The sequence below is a fragment of the Humulus lupulus genome, chromosome 7 (assembly GCF_963169125.1).
Source record: "Humulus lupulus chromosome 7, drHumLupu1.1, whole genome shotgun sequence".
Lineage (NCBI taxonomy): Eukaryota > Viridiplantae > Streptophyta > Magnoliopsida > Rosales > Cannabaceae > Humulus > Humulus lupulus.
In genome coordinates, this window is record NC_084799.1 from 27,103,724 (window position 1) to 27,118,063 (window position 14,340).

The window sequence follows — 14,340 nt, forward strand, 5'->3', positions numbered from 1 at the left end:
TGAAGGATCTACATCAATTTACAGACTATGCAGTGCCACTTCATTGTGATAATCAGTCTGCTATTCGTCTAGCAGAAAATCCTGTGTTTCATGCTCAAACAAAACATGTGGAGGTACATTACCATTTTCTCAGAGAGAAAGTTCTACGAGAAGAGTTGGAGATGCACCAAATATAGAGTAAAGACCAGATAGCAGAATTATTTACTAAAGGACTCAACACAACAAGATTTCAAAAGCTCAGAGAACATCTCAATATGAAGAGTCGGTGTTGAGGGGGAGTATTGAAAAGTCACCACCACCTTTAAGCTTCTAGACTGTTCTAGAAATTTCTATCATTACTAATACTATAGAATTATCTAGAATTATATAATTAAGTTTCATAAAAGTCATAGACCATTCTAGAAGTTTGTAGTGTTTAGAAGAAATGTGATTTGCTAGATTTTTCTAGTCTTTGGGCCAAGCCCATTATCAAGTAGTTTCTAGAGTTCTCTAGCATATTAAAGTTGAGTAGTATAAATAGGGACCTTAGGTCCCTTGAAAAGGTGTCAAAGAGTGAGTACACAAAGTGCATCTAAAAGTGTTCCGAAGAGTGTAAGCTAGAGTGTTTAGTGTGTGTGGTCAAGAATTGTAATCAAGTCTTGGTGTAATTACTTTTGTATCAATAAAGTAATTACGTTTTCACGTGTTGTGGCGTCCAACATAGTGTACCCAAAAAAGACATGTGTTTTCTTGTGTTTTTGGTACCTCAATAATTTGTTTGGACATTTTATATATGATTGTATAATGGAGTTATTTAGAAGATTTAATTTTTTTTAGACAAATTCTGAATAATTTATAATGTTGAAAATATGTTTTTTATATATGTGAAAAGTAATATATTTAAACATTGTAAATTATTCGATACTATAAATTATTCAAAAAAATTTATATATGATACTCTAAATAACTACAATCACAATATAAAAAAATATTTTGAAAACCTAAAACACAAGGTAATAAGTTCACCCTACATCAAAAAATGAGAGTGCACTCTAAAATTTCCCAATATAGTATTATAGTCACCTGTAATATAACAACTTTTCCATGTCTATAAACAAATTTTATAATCTACACCCTATAATATATGCCATATTAAAAATGAGAGAAAAAAACAATTGTTATTTCTCTGTCCACTAAATTTTATTTTCTGTAAGTCATGAATATTTTATCAGAAGAATCAACGATGCGCAATCGTCCACTTAATTGTGTGTGTACATAATATATACTTTTTTGACAAAACATAATATACACAAACACACGCAACACAAGTTACGTGTATAATATTATTTAAGAAGAATATTAATTATTTTATATATATATATCATGTATCAAAAAAATATATTATATATATTGCCTTTTTGGTACAAGTATCCGTACTTTGGTCGCTACTCGACAACTCCAAGGAAACTTCCCAATCGACATCATCGATTATATAGTTCAAACATTAAAGTGTAAAAATGTGGAAAAAGTCAGCCACAATTCTCATTTCTCAGTACTTGAAATTTCCGCGGATATGGAAAAAAACCAAATATTTATATTTATATATATAGTCGATCTATAATCATACCTTGGTTAACACGTTAAGGGCCTAAAATAATAATAGAAAGAAAAAGAAAAACTAACATCTTTTGTCTTGTTTGAGACGTTGATCGATTATAATAATTAAACAAAATAAATATTAAATACAGAAGACAAATCTGAAAGAACTGACTAGAAGAGAAGAAATATTATTTGTTTCCAGAAACTATTGATTTTATTGTATTGTATTGTATGAATATATAGTATTAGTGATTAGGTAGGAAGAAAGATAGGTTAGTTGGAGTGTCATGCACTTCGTTGTGTTGTGTTGTGTTGTGTGCCGCGTAGAATTTAGAATATGAATTATTTGAGATTGATTAGAGTGAAATTAACACACTAAGTCTACGTGGGTGCTTACGAGGCAAGTTTAATTAGTTTCCTGGGTTGCACCTTTTTGGAACACCCACGTATACCAAACTTTATTTCACTTCTACTGAGCCTTTCATACTTAACTACGTGTACTTTTCTTCTCTCGCAGTCTTATCTCATACTACGCGACTTTCACGAGCGTTTATACTACTCTCACTAATCCCCTATATATTTATTATTATCAATATTGTTGGTTTGGATATGAGTTATCAAATAGTGTGGTGGATGATGGATATGCACTCAGAATTATAAACTATCCAGAGGAAGAGTTATATATCATGATTTTTAGTTTTAGAAATGTTTTAACTTATTTAGAGATATCTATTGGTTTTAACCTTTTGTTTTGTATATCAAATGTTATAAAATATTATTATAATAATAATATATAATTTAATAATTATATATTATTATAAATTTAAATATTATTAATCTTAATTTCTTATAAAATATTATTATTATAATAATATTTAATACAAAATTAGATATTTAATACTTATATTAATATATATTACAAAAAATTATTATAATAATATATAATACATAATCTTAATTTTTATTAAAAAAATTTATCATTTATGTTTAAAAATATTATCATATTATATATATTTTAAAAAATTATAAACAATATGTTTGTTTAATTTTCAATTAATATATTTTTGTCATTATTTTATATGTAATATTATTTATATGACAATAATACAAATTTAATAAAATATTAATAAATTCTATAAATAAAACTAATCAATACTAATAATTAAAATGATGGTAAATTTCAAAAAAATAATATTCAAATAATAAAAATTTAGATAAGAGTTTGAATTCTTTGCTAAACACTGTATTCATTCTTGTTGGTCACACAATGATGCCGTCTTTTTTTAAACTATTTATGATTAATGTAATAGTCTCAATAGAATTAATTATTTCTAAAATTAGTATTTTTTAAATAATAAAAAAGTTATATAGTTTTTTGTATCTTAGTTAAATATTATATTTGATTTATTTTAAAACATTCGTAATTTTTATTTTACAAAACTAAATATCTATATCGTCTTGGTTATTTTTTTTTATAATAAAATCTCTTATTTTTTTTTAATTGTAATTCATTTGTTATATTTTTATTATTAAACTAAAACTATAATGATAAGTAAAATATTCAATAAGAAGAAAATTAGTGTATAACATTTCATAAAATGCGTTAAAACACTCTCAATGGATGGTCCAAAATAACTAAATAGGTAAAATTATACCAAAATATACTAAAATGAGTCTTCAATAGATGCTTTATCCTTCAAAAAATTTTACCTTCATTTATAGTACATAGCTATATTTATAACACACTATTCATCTATGTAAACATATAATATTAATTTTTCATATTCTTTCTTACATTATTCACAAGCACATAAAATCATACACACAAATATGTAAATATGCTTTTCTCCTTTTTTTTTTATATATTTATATATAGTTATATACCTAGTAAATGAGTTTTATTTATATTTTATAATATTATTATATTTTATTTTTTAATAAATTTTTATTGTTATTTTTTTATGGGTAGTATTATAATATAATTATGTGATATAATATATGGGTAGACTTTATAAATATTAAAAGATATTATGATATTATTGATAATTAAAGAAAATATTTAAAATTAATAGAAAATATTTAAAAATATAGTATTTAAATGTTATAGAAAAAAAATAGAAAAGCTGAAATATGGTGTAAAAGTTAGAGATAAAATAGAAAAAAAATGTGTTTTGAAGATGTATTTTAAAAAATGAAATAGAACATCCATGTGTTCTTACAGCAAATATCTTTTAGTTTCAATTTTTAGTATAAACAAATTGATGACTAAAATTAGTTTGAGTGTTAGTATTGATAGAATTTGTAAAATAAAATACTATTATCAAGAATTCAAAATAGAAGGTGAAAATAAAATTTAACTAAACATTGACCCGAATTAATATTTGTTTCCCAAAAAGAAAAGGCAAACTAATATGTTTAAAGGGAAACTGAAGAAATTTTCGATATAACAAGAGATTTATTTTCTGGAATAGGTATTTTCGATATAACAGAAAGAAAACAACAATTTGTTGTTTTCTCTTTTGCTGAAGGATTTTAACTTAGTTTTTAAAAATGATTTTTTTTATTTTCTAAAACAAGTGTGCCAATTAAGTTTTCATTGCTGTTATCATTTTTTAAAATCTGAAAATGATAAAATTGTTTTTGAATCCCCTACTAATCACACCTTTATTGTCTGGAGTAGGTATTTGACCGATAATGAGATTACTAGAAAAAATTAGAAACTAATAATTAGGATAAGGCCAAAAAAAAAAAAAAAGAAAAGGGAATTAATAATAGCGCGTGTGTATGCGTGACGTGTGCGAGTGAAATGCGACTTGGGGAGTATAAAGAAGGTTTCTAGAATAGTCAACAGAACATAGCATAGAATAGCAAATAGCATTAAAGAAGAGAACAAAGCTTGCAACTTCCATTAGCTCACCGCAAACGACTACATTCCAAAGATATATTCCTTCTTGAACGCGGTGGGTGATACTCACGCGGTGACGCACGTACCAACGAAAGCGGCAATCACTCTACACCTTAAGTTAAATTTACCCAAAACCCCTTACTATTCGCTTTCTTAGCCCTCAAGAAAACACGCCACCATGTTTACGACTATACCCCTCAGCTTTTCTAATCACCAATCAAGTCAAACTTTCTCAGCTCAACCCATCCCTATATATATAAATATAATCCACCCAAACTCACTCCAACACCATTTCATTTCGTTCATATTCTTTTTTCTTCGCATTCACTTTCCAAAGCTACTTCTCCGTCAAAAGCCCCCCCAAAAAAAGAAAAAAACTTCCCGAATTTACTTCTTCTTCGATAATAGTAAACCAAAAAACAGACAGAAAAACAGAAAAGAATCATGGTGTTGAAGAGGGAAAGAGACCACACTTTTGGTAATGATGATATTCATAGTTATCGTAGGATTGAGTCGAGCCTGGACATGGCTAATTGCTTGATGTTATTGTCAAAAGTTGGCCAAACAGACTCCGATGTCGTCGACACCGATATTTATACCAGAAAATTAGAGTCGTCGCCGTCGTCGGAGCGCGTGTTCGCTTGCAAGACTTGTAACCGAACGTTCCCGTCGTTTCAAGCGCTGGGTGGCCACAGTGCCAGCCACAAGAAACCGAAGCTGTCCGATGCGGACAACCAAGGCATACCCCAGCCACCGCCCAAGCCCAAGACCCACGAGTGCTCCATATGCGGGCTCGAGTTCGCACTTGGACAAGCACTTGGTGGTCATATGAGGAGACACAGACAAGGTGCGGCCCATAATGGTCGTGAACAACACGCCCTGGTGCCGGTTTTGAAGAAATCGAATAGCAGCAAGAGAGTTTGCGTGGATTTGGACCTGGATTTACATTTGGCGCCTCCCGGGAATTTTTATGATTTGAAGGTGCAGTTCAAGGCTCCTCCCACCTTGGAATGTTTTCTGCCGAGATATATTTACAATTAGCCATGTGTTGATATAGGATTTGGATCGAGTCGTAGTTGCGGATTTTCACAGTTTATTTATTGATTTATTTTCATTGAATTGACTCATGTTCATATTAGAAATTCATTGGATTCTTTTTTTCTTTGAATTATACCGGCCGTTTAATGATTTGATTTCTCCAGTTTTTTTCTTAATTTCATATTAACTACTGCTATATTTGACTAGATATGCTAATTATAATTCATTAACATAGATAATATCGAATCTCCATCAATAGTTTCCCAACTTGAAAGAAAAGAAAATTAGAAGAAAGAGATATTACCTTTCGTTGTTTGAAAGTTTGATTTCCTTTATAAAATATGGATCGTATAAGAATAATAAAAGATTAGAGAAAATAAAAAGTTCCGCTTTTGACGTTAAGAATATAGCAATAAATCTTTGGTTTCCTTTCTCTTGTTTTAGCTAGCCAATTTACATTAAATTACGCAAAACTTAATAAGCTATATTAAACTAAGTCTTGTGATAGTTAACCAGCTAAAAATTTAAGCTTTTTTCTATTTAATTTAACTACAAATTAATTAATTTATAATAATAACAACTTGAAAATGTAATTAATAAAGTAAAAAAGTGTGCATTCAAAATGAAGATTGGAATTTGGGTACCTCTTTTTATAAGGAGAAGTAGATTATACAATTTTTTTTTCTAAAATTATAACTGTCCTACAGTAACTACGTGCTGGTTAAGCCAGAAAAAAAATACGACTCTGGCAAAAGAAAGTTCAATAACATTAATGTACCTACACTCCTCGATCGACGATCTACACATATGTATAATTCTTAAATCGATATCATCGGAAAGAAAATTTGCATATATATATATTAATTCAGACGGAGGATATAACTTAATTTCGGTGCAAATCTTCATATACATGACTAATTTTTAAACTCTTAATATTAAATTAGTATTTTATATAATTTTTTTTTTAAGAATCAATAATATTTTCCAAAATAGTACCACTTTCAATGTTTAAATTCCAAATCTGAACATTTTTCCATGTTTGATACTGGTTTCAAGAGAAACACAGGTAATAGGTAGTTTTTAGATATTCAGAAATTGTAAAACACTTCATCAAAATTATTATTATTATTATTTTAAATGACTTATTTTATTTTTAAAACTTATAATATACAAATAAATATACATGTATTTATAAAATAATAAATAATGTTTGTTTATTTAAATAAATTGATATGTAAAGCCTTTATATTATTATTTTAATTTAAAATAACAAATGAAACATTATTTAAAATAAATGTATTTTTGTATTTTTAAAAATTATACTTGATTCTAGTACTTTAATAAGTATATTTTTTTTTAAATTATGTTAAGAAAATATTTCATGAGTAATATTGTTTATAAATTATAATCTAAAGAAAAAGTTGGTAATTTTTTTAAAATGTCATTCGTTATTTATAATTATATTATTTATTATTCTGATGAAATATGTTATTATATTAATTTAGGACATTGGCAGCGATAATACTCATATTTTTTAAAAGTTACACTTTAATACCCCTATTTTTTTTTTTTGCAGTAATAATACATAAATCTACAATTTTGGTGCAACCGTTAGTACTCACCGTTATCTGCTCGTTAAGTATTCACGTGACACATTTTTATACTCGTAAATTTAGGTATTAAAGTGTAACTTTATAAATGATTTTGGTATTATCGCCACCAATATCCCTAAATTCTTTAAATACTATAAAAATAATTTTGAATTATAAAAAATCTAAAAGATTATTAAAAAACTAATTAATAAAACTAAAATTTGCAAATTCGAAACAACCCAAATTAAAATTGAAACTCAAAATCATCCCAAAATCCATATTATTAATTAGTTTTTAATAATCTTGTAGATTTTTTAAAATTTAAAATAATTTTTATAATATTTAAAGAATTTAGTATAAAATCATTCAAAAATTCATATGTGTCACGTGGATACTTAATCAGCAGTTAACAATGAGTATTAGCGGTTGTACCAAAATTGTAGATTTATGTATTACTGCAAAAACAAAATCGGTATTAAAGTGTAACTTTTGAAAATTTTGGGTATTATCGCCGCCAATTAGACTAATGAAAATGTGTCACGTGGATATTTAATGAGCAGTTAACGGTGAGTACTAACGGTTGCACCAAAATTATAGATGTATGTATTATTACAAAAAAAAAAAAGATTTGAGTATTAAAGTGTAACTTTTGAAAAAAAAAATTAGGTATTATCGCCGCCAATGACCCTATTAATTTTATGAAAATATGAAAACTTGACAGATTCTTATGCATAACCAAACACAGAAAGTGATATTCCTAAGAATCATAAATAAGATTCCAGTGCACAACTAAACACAGTGATGTAAGTTTCTTGACTATCAGATTACCCTCTTCAACTTTTCCTGAAATATTAAAAGTGTGAACTTCTCATCACCCTTGGATGGGGTGGTGGGGACTTGGTCATAAAAGCCCCAAATTCCCCAAGCCCAATTTATGTATATTATGTATATACACATGTATTTGTCTTCGAAGATGGTGGTATTGGTCCTCCAAAGTGGTGGTGCTACTGTGGTTTCCGCTCCCCCTCGTGATCAGGTTCTGTCACTCCTTCCCCTCATGGGTATTCCTGGTGTGCTGTGTTGAATTAAAAATTATAAATAAAATTGTGAATCATTATCATGTTCTGTACTATCATGTATACATCAATTTTGTAACATTTAATGATATTAAAAAAAAGTTCCCTACTATTTACATGATACTTTGACAACTGCCCACATCTGTTGCACATATATAATTAAAATTTAAAAATTAATAAACATAAGAAAACAATTTTATAATATTAAAAAATCAATTATAAATAAATTAAAAAAGCCAAAAAAAAGCCTAAAACTAAAAATTAGAAGTCAATTAAAAAAAATACTTTGTATACTTCTTTTTTCGTGTTGACTTTTTTTTCTGTTTATTTATTGGGCACTTCTAAAGTCCCTCAGTTCCATTGGGAGGATTTAGTCCTTCACTAAATGTGAGTCGTTGGATATGTGCACTTTTTGTGTTCAACGACTGGATTTAATCTGAAGGCTTTGGGTATGCAAAAATACTGAAATACCCCATATGTGTACCCTTTAACCGGCTAATACATATACCAATATGCCCAATATTCATACAAAATAAAAAGCTCATGCAAAATTAGCTACTAAATGGTAATGCGGTGGGTCATTCAATAATTAATACATTTAAAAAAAATGATTATTAATATTAAAAACTTGCCACCACATTATATTCATTTCTTATACCGGATAAAAAAAATAAAACAACTTCAGTTTTTGTTACGTTATTTTATTATACATTTGTCTAAGTCAATTATAATAGTTACTTAGTAGCAGTCAAATAGTTACGTGTCCACAATCGTAAATAAGTCCCAACTCTTACCTAAATTTACCATAAAACCCTCAACTGTATTATTTATTGGACTTAAAATTACGCTTCTACCCCCACTTATTTAAACAGTGCCAACTAAAAAAACACAACCGGTTATACCAAGTCAAAATACTAAAAATGTCAACATTTTAATACCAATATAAATTTGACACTTGGCAAAAATCTTGGCCCCCACATGAAGGACTCAGTCCTATGAGGGACGCCAGAATTCTCCTTATTTATTTATTTATTTTCTTTTTCCTACCCCCACGCAACTTCTCTCTTTCTCACCTTCTCGTGCTGGGATCTTGGCATGGTCGGAGAAGTGGATCTAGCGTGGGAGCTCGGCTCGGGGCAAGCTTAAATATTAAAAAAAATTAGTAAACATGAAAAAAGAAAAGAAAACATAAAATAAAATATAAAAGAAGTATACACAATATTTTTTAATTGATTTTTAATTCTTTAGATTTAGTATTATTTTACTTTTTTAAAATCATTTTATATTTATATTAATTTTTAAATTTTAATTATACATGTGACATTATCACATTAAATGTTAAAGTACGTAAGCATTTTATTAGTCACATAAGACAAAGATTAACAAAATTTCAACAAGTAGAAAAATTCGGGAGCATGATTTGAAAGTGGTAATAGTTCAGAAAAAAAAAATCATATTTATTTTTTAAAAATAATATTTAAATAATAATATAATTCTCATAAAATTACAAAAAAAAAATGATAATATATGATAGAAAACTATAAATATCAAAAGTAATTGTTGTTCGTATTTTGACCATCTGACACGTGACAATTGTGAGTAATTGGCGACAGGCCATGGAGTCCTCGGGATGCGATTTCATTGATATATTAACGTTTTGAGCGAGTCGAGAGTGCCTCCAGGTGAGGTTATGTCCCAAGGCCTTCTCCTAGGTGAGGGCGTCTCCCATTGAGATCACGTTCCAAGCCGGTCTCCAAGATGTAAATAACTGTGTGAGGCCATGATCCGAGGTCTTTCCTTGGGAAGAGGGTATCTCCAAGTGATGTCACACCCCGAGGGGCCCTTCTAACTTGGTCTTTCGCCAAGTTAGGATTTCGGTCCTCAGGTCCAGGAGTAATGCCAGGTATCGATCTACTGCAAGTGTGGGTCTTGAGAGGATCGTCTGACAACTTTTGGTGATCCTTGATTAGTGGCGTCGAGTTCGTACACTCGACAATTGACATTTCCCACAACGTCGCCTGACATGGGCAAACGTGTGTCGCACCCTGACAGATGCAGATATATTCCCCATAAAATTGGTGTGTGAATTTCTGTAATGGGCCCCGTAGAATCCGCGCGGGCCATAGTCTTTATTGTAACACATCCCTTTGTGTATTAATTTAACATTAATACCCTAATATTAATGGGAGATGATTAGCATTAATGACCTAGCCTCTATAAATAGGACTGAGGTATCCCTTGAAAAATGTTCGATTTTTTAGAGAGAGAAACTCTATACTCAGTGCAATACATACGCTATCTGAAAATTACCATTAAAGCTTGCTATCACAAGCTTTAAACTCACTAAATAATAGAGACTCGTGGACTAGAGTTCTTTTATAACATGAACCACATAAAACCTGGTGTCTTTTCTTGTTTATCCTTTAAACTCTCAGATTAGGATGGTAGTGAAAAAGACAGTCAACAATAATATTTGAAATATAGTATTTTTACGAAATGCTTAAAAATTATATAACCAATAGAATTTACTCATTTGGTATCCTGTGTGTTTTGCAAAGTATCATTTTGGTACCCTATTTTTTCGATAATGCTTATATGGTATTCTATATTTGAAAATCATACCTATTTGGTACTCTGAACTCAAATTTGATAAATAAAATTTTATCAATATGATCAAACAGTTATATGTAATTAAGTAGTTATAATTAAGAGCATTTTGATTAAATTGACAAAATTTTATTAATTAAATTTAAATTTAGGGTATCAAATATATACGATTTCAAAATACAAAATAACAAGTGAGCATTATTATAAACACTTAATACCAAAATGATATTTTACTCAAACACAAAAAGCAAATGATTACCTACCCTATAAATAAACATTTTTTTTTCGAACGTTAAAACAAACTGTAAGATATTGATAAATTTATTTTTATAATAGTATTTAATAAAATGATCTGTACTATATCAAAACTTTAAAACATATTGGTGTTATTTGGTAACACTTAAAAATTAATTTTTAATTTAATTAATTAAAAATTTGACAAGTAAACATAAAACAATGTTTGGTAACTCTATTTTCATTTATTATTTTTAAAAAATTTAATTAAAATTCATTAAATTTTGAAAATAGAGTTTTTTCACTTTCAATTTTTTTTTTTAAATTGTTTTAAAATTTTCATTTTTTTCATCTCTTCTTCAAATCAACACTTCATTTTATATTGTTAAATAAAAAATAAAAATTATCAAACACATTTTGTTGACCATGATTTAGGCCAACGACGAGTATACATCAAAACTACAATAAACCTTCAAGAGAAAATACGACACTAATAATTTTATAGTAGTTCAACCCCTATATGTTAGAAATAGCCTAATCCACTTAAAGTTTGATATATAGATATGCACTCAAGATCAGATGAACCTGTGTCAACTGAGTTTCTTAAGTGTAAATGGAAGAAAATACAAGATTTCTCTCAAAATACAAATGCTCTCTCAGAAAAATCAGATTCTGAATTCTTTCAATGATGCCATGAGCTCTTTATTTATAGGCTTAGGATCGTACAAATTGAAATCCCCCATAATCGGGATATTTAAGTTGCTCTCACCAATATTTAATTAATAATAAAATTTAAAATACAACAATATGCGATTTCTTTGGGATAATTTGAGAGATTCCCGCTGTGGGTGTGACTAATTCTAGCCGAAGTCGTTACTCAAATTTCGCTGCATAATGATGATCTGTTTGGTCGGCCAAAGCATCCTTCCGGTTAGGCAAAACTTTTGACTGACTGGATACACTTGACTCCAAGATGACTGGTCGGCTAAAATGAATGACTGGTCGGCCAAAACGACTGACTGGTCGGCCAAACTCCTAACTGGTCAGTCAACAATCTTTACCGGTCGGACAGAAATCCTATCAGGTCAATCAGATCACTTCCAAACCAGATAAACAATTTTCATGTCAGTCATATCACAAGATTAATCTCAAATCTTTGACCCAGCCATTTATTGCCACTTGTCACTTTTATTGCCACGTCATCGTTTTCAAATTTTGGGGACATCATTCCAAGCAGAGGACGTCACCCATGCCGAGGATGGTGTTGATCAACCCGTTAACAGTTTACCAGACCAGTGATCATACTTTAGCCGACCAGAGAGTCTCTTATCCGATTAGTAGACACTTATCTCAACTATCTTCTTATTTTACTTTGCTCGTACGACTGAGCTGTTGGCATGTATACTTTACTTTTCTTTTTGCTAACTTGAAACATTCTAAGTCTATTTAGACTTAAAAAAATATAGTTTTTTGTGAATAGTAAAGTCACTCTTATGTATGCCTTATATTTTTGCATGAGTACTTAGTTTTCTAACTTAGAAATTCTAGACATTTCATAAGTCCCTACTAAGTATACTTTCTCACACTATTATTTCTCTAACATTTTATGAGCATAATGTTTATTGTCACACGAATATTTGCTTTTAACTTGAAATTGTGAAAAATTCCAAGTTACTTAAGCTTTGTTAAACAAGTTAGCTCAATGGCCTTTTTTGACTTCAAAATTTACAAGTCAGCCTAAAAACAAATATCTTAACTCATGCTCTAATTGCCTGTGTTAAATTATGTACTAGTACACCCCATGTGCCCCCCACGTGATCGAGGGTTGAAAGATCCTTAGTCACTTGCTACTTGACCGAATCTGTTCAAGCAGTTAATTACTCGTAAAACACATAGAACATATAGAAAATATTCGAGCAGTTGAACACTGTTGGAATATATTGACCAGTTGAACACTGTCCGATTTTACTGTAATGCCCCAAATTTCCTAATAAGGTTTAGGACCTTGATTAGGAGGCCGGGAGGCCATAATTGATTTATTATAATATTTAATGAGTATATGCATGTTTATGTGAATTATATTATTATATGATGGTAGATGCATGCATATGGGTGTATTTATGCTTATAAGGGCATTTTGGTAATTTGGCCTGTTGAGAGCACATTTGTAAATTGGGTGCATATTGTAATATGTGAATGAGATTTCATTATTATGGAGATATGTTCGAGCTATTCGACATGAGACGGTCATATATAATGGATTAGCAGTTTTGTCATAACGGGGTCAATTTTGGGGTAATAGAAATGTTTATTTGGTGATAGATTGGGAATATTTGAGATCAGGGTGAAATTCTGGAAGTTTTGACTATAGTGTCCCCGGGGGTGTTTTCGGGACCCCAAGCACTAGGTTTTATTTGAGGTTACTTAAGCTTGAAGTAGCTTGACAGATAAGAACATACGTTAGAAACTTCTCGTTCTCTCTCAAAACAGTCCGTTTTACCGTTTGAGCCTTTTTGAGGGAATCTTGAGTTCTGGGAGTCGGAATCAAGCGAGGGTCGAGGCATAGCGATCCTAGGAAGGATTAGAAGCTTCTTAGCCGAAGGATTTGATGAGAAACAACCCAATCGAAGGTAATCTAAGTTTGAAGTTTTAAGTTTTTAAAGTTTCTAAGCTTAGAATTGGACTTTGTTAATTGTTGAGTTTTTGGTCGGTTTGAGCTTTGGGTTTTGAGGGTTTTGGAGTATTTGGAAGCTTGGGAACTTTGATTTGGTGATTGGGTAATGTTTGGGTATGTTTTTGGAGGATTTGGAGTGCTTGAAACGCGTTTGGGAATGGCCCAGGGTTGGGGGCCGCGGCCCTGTTCTTGTGCGCCACGGCCCTGGTTCGAAGAAGCAGGTGTCTGGAAGTGAGCCTTGCTGGGCGCCGCGGCCCTTGCCTCAGAGAACCCTGGGGGCCGCGGCCCAAGGTGCTAGGGCCGCAGCCCTTGCTCTGTTTTCACCCCGTTTGCTCGTTTTGACCCCGGGAACTTAGCTATGGGCCTCGGGAGTGTCCCTACTACTTGGATTAGTTTGGATTGATCTCTTGGGGGCTAGATATTGGTGTGAAACCTTTGATTATCATGTTATTGATGGTGTTGTATACTTGGTTATGATTAGGTGACCGCTAAGGGCTTAAAGGTTGATCGTTCTCAAGGATCGTTCTTATATTGGTACTAGCTTGAATTTGAGGTAAGAAAACTGCACCCTGTGTATATGTGACATGCATGGCTATTATGGATGCATGTTGGTTGGTTATTGAGCATGACATGCAT

At 30.3% G+C, this 14,340-nt stretch overlaps 1 protein-coding gene across 1 annotated transcript; it reads left to right on the plus strand.

Annotated features, from left to right (window-relative positions):
- The first annotated feature begins 4,764 nt into the window (after positions 1-4,764).
- On the plus strand, positions 4,765-5,671 carry LOC133791022 (zinc finger protein ZAT12). The gene has a single exon (XM_062228902.1). It carries the CDS (start codon positions 4,928-4,930, stop codon positions 5,522-5,524), a length of 597 nt encoding a protein of 198 aa, XP_062084886.1. The 5' UTR covers positions 4,765-4,927; the 3' UTR covers positions 5,525-5,671.
- The last annotated feature ends 8,669 nt before the right edge of the window (positions 5,672-14,340 follow it).

Excerpts from the sequence above, each read along its gene's own strand:
- LOC133791022 (XM_062228902.1), top strand. The coding sequence starts at position 4,928 with ATGGTGTTGAAGAGGGAAAGAGACCACACTTTTGGTAATGATGATATT.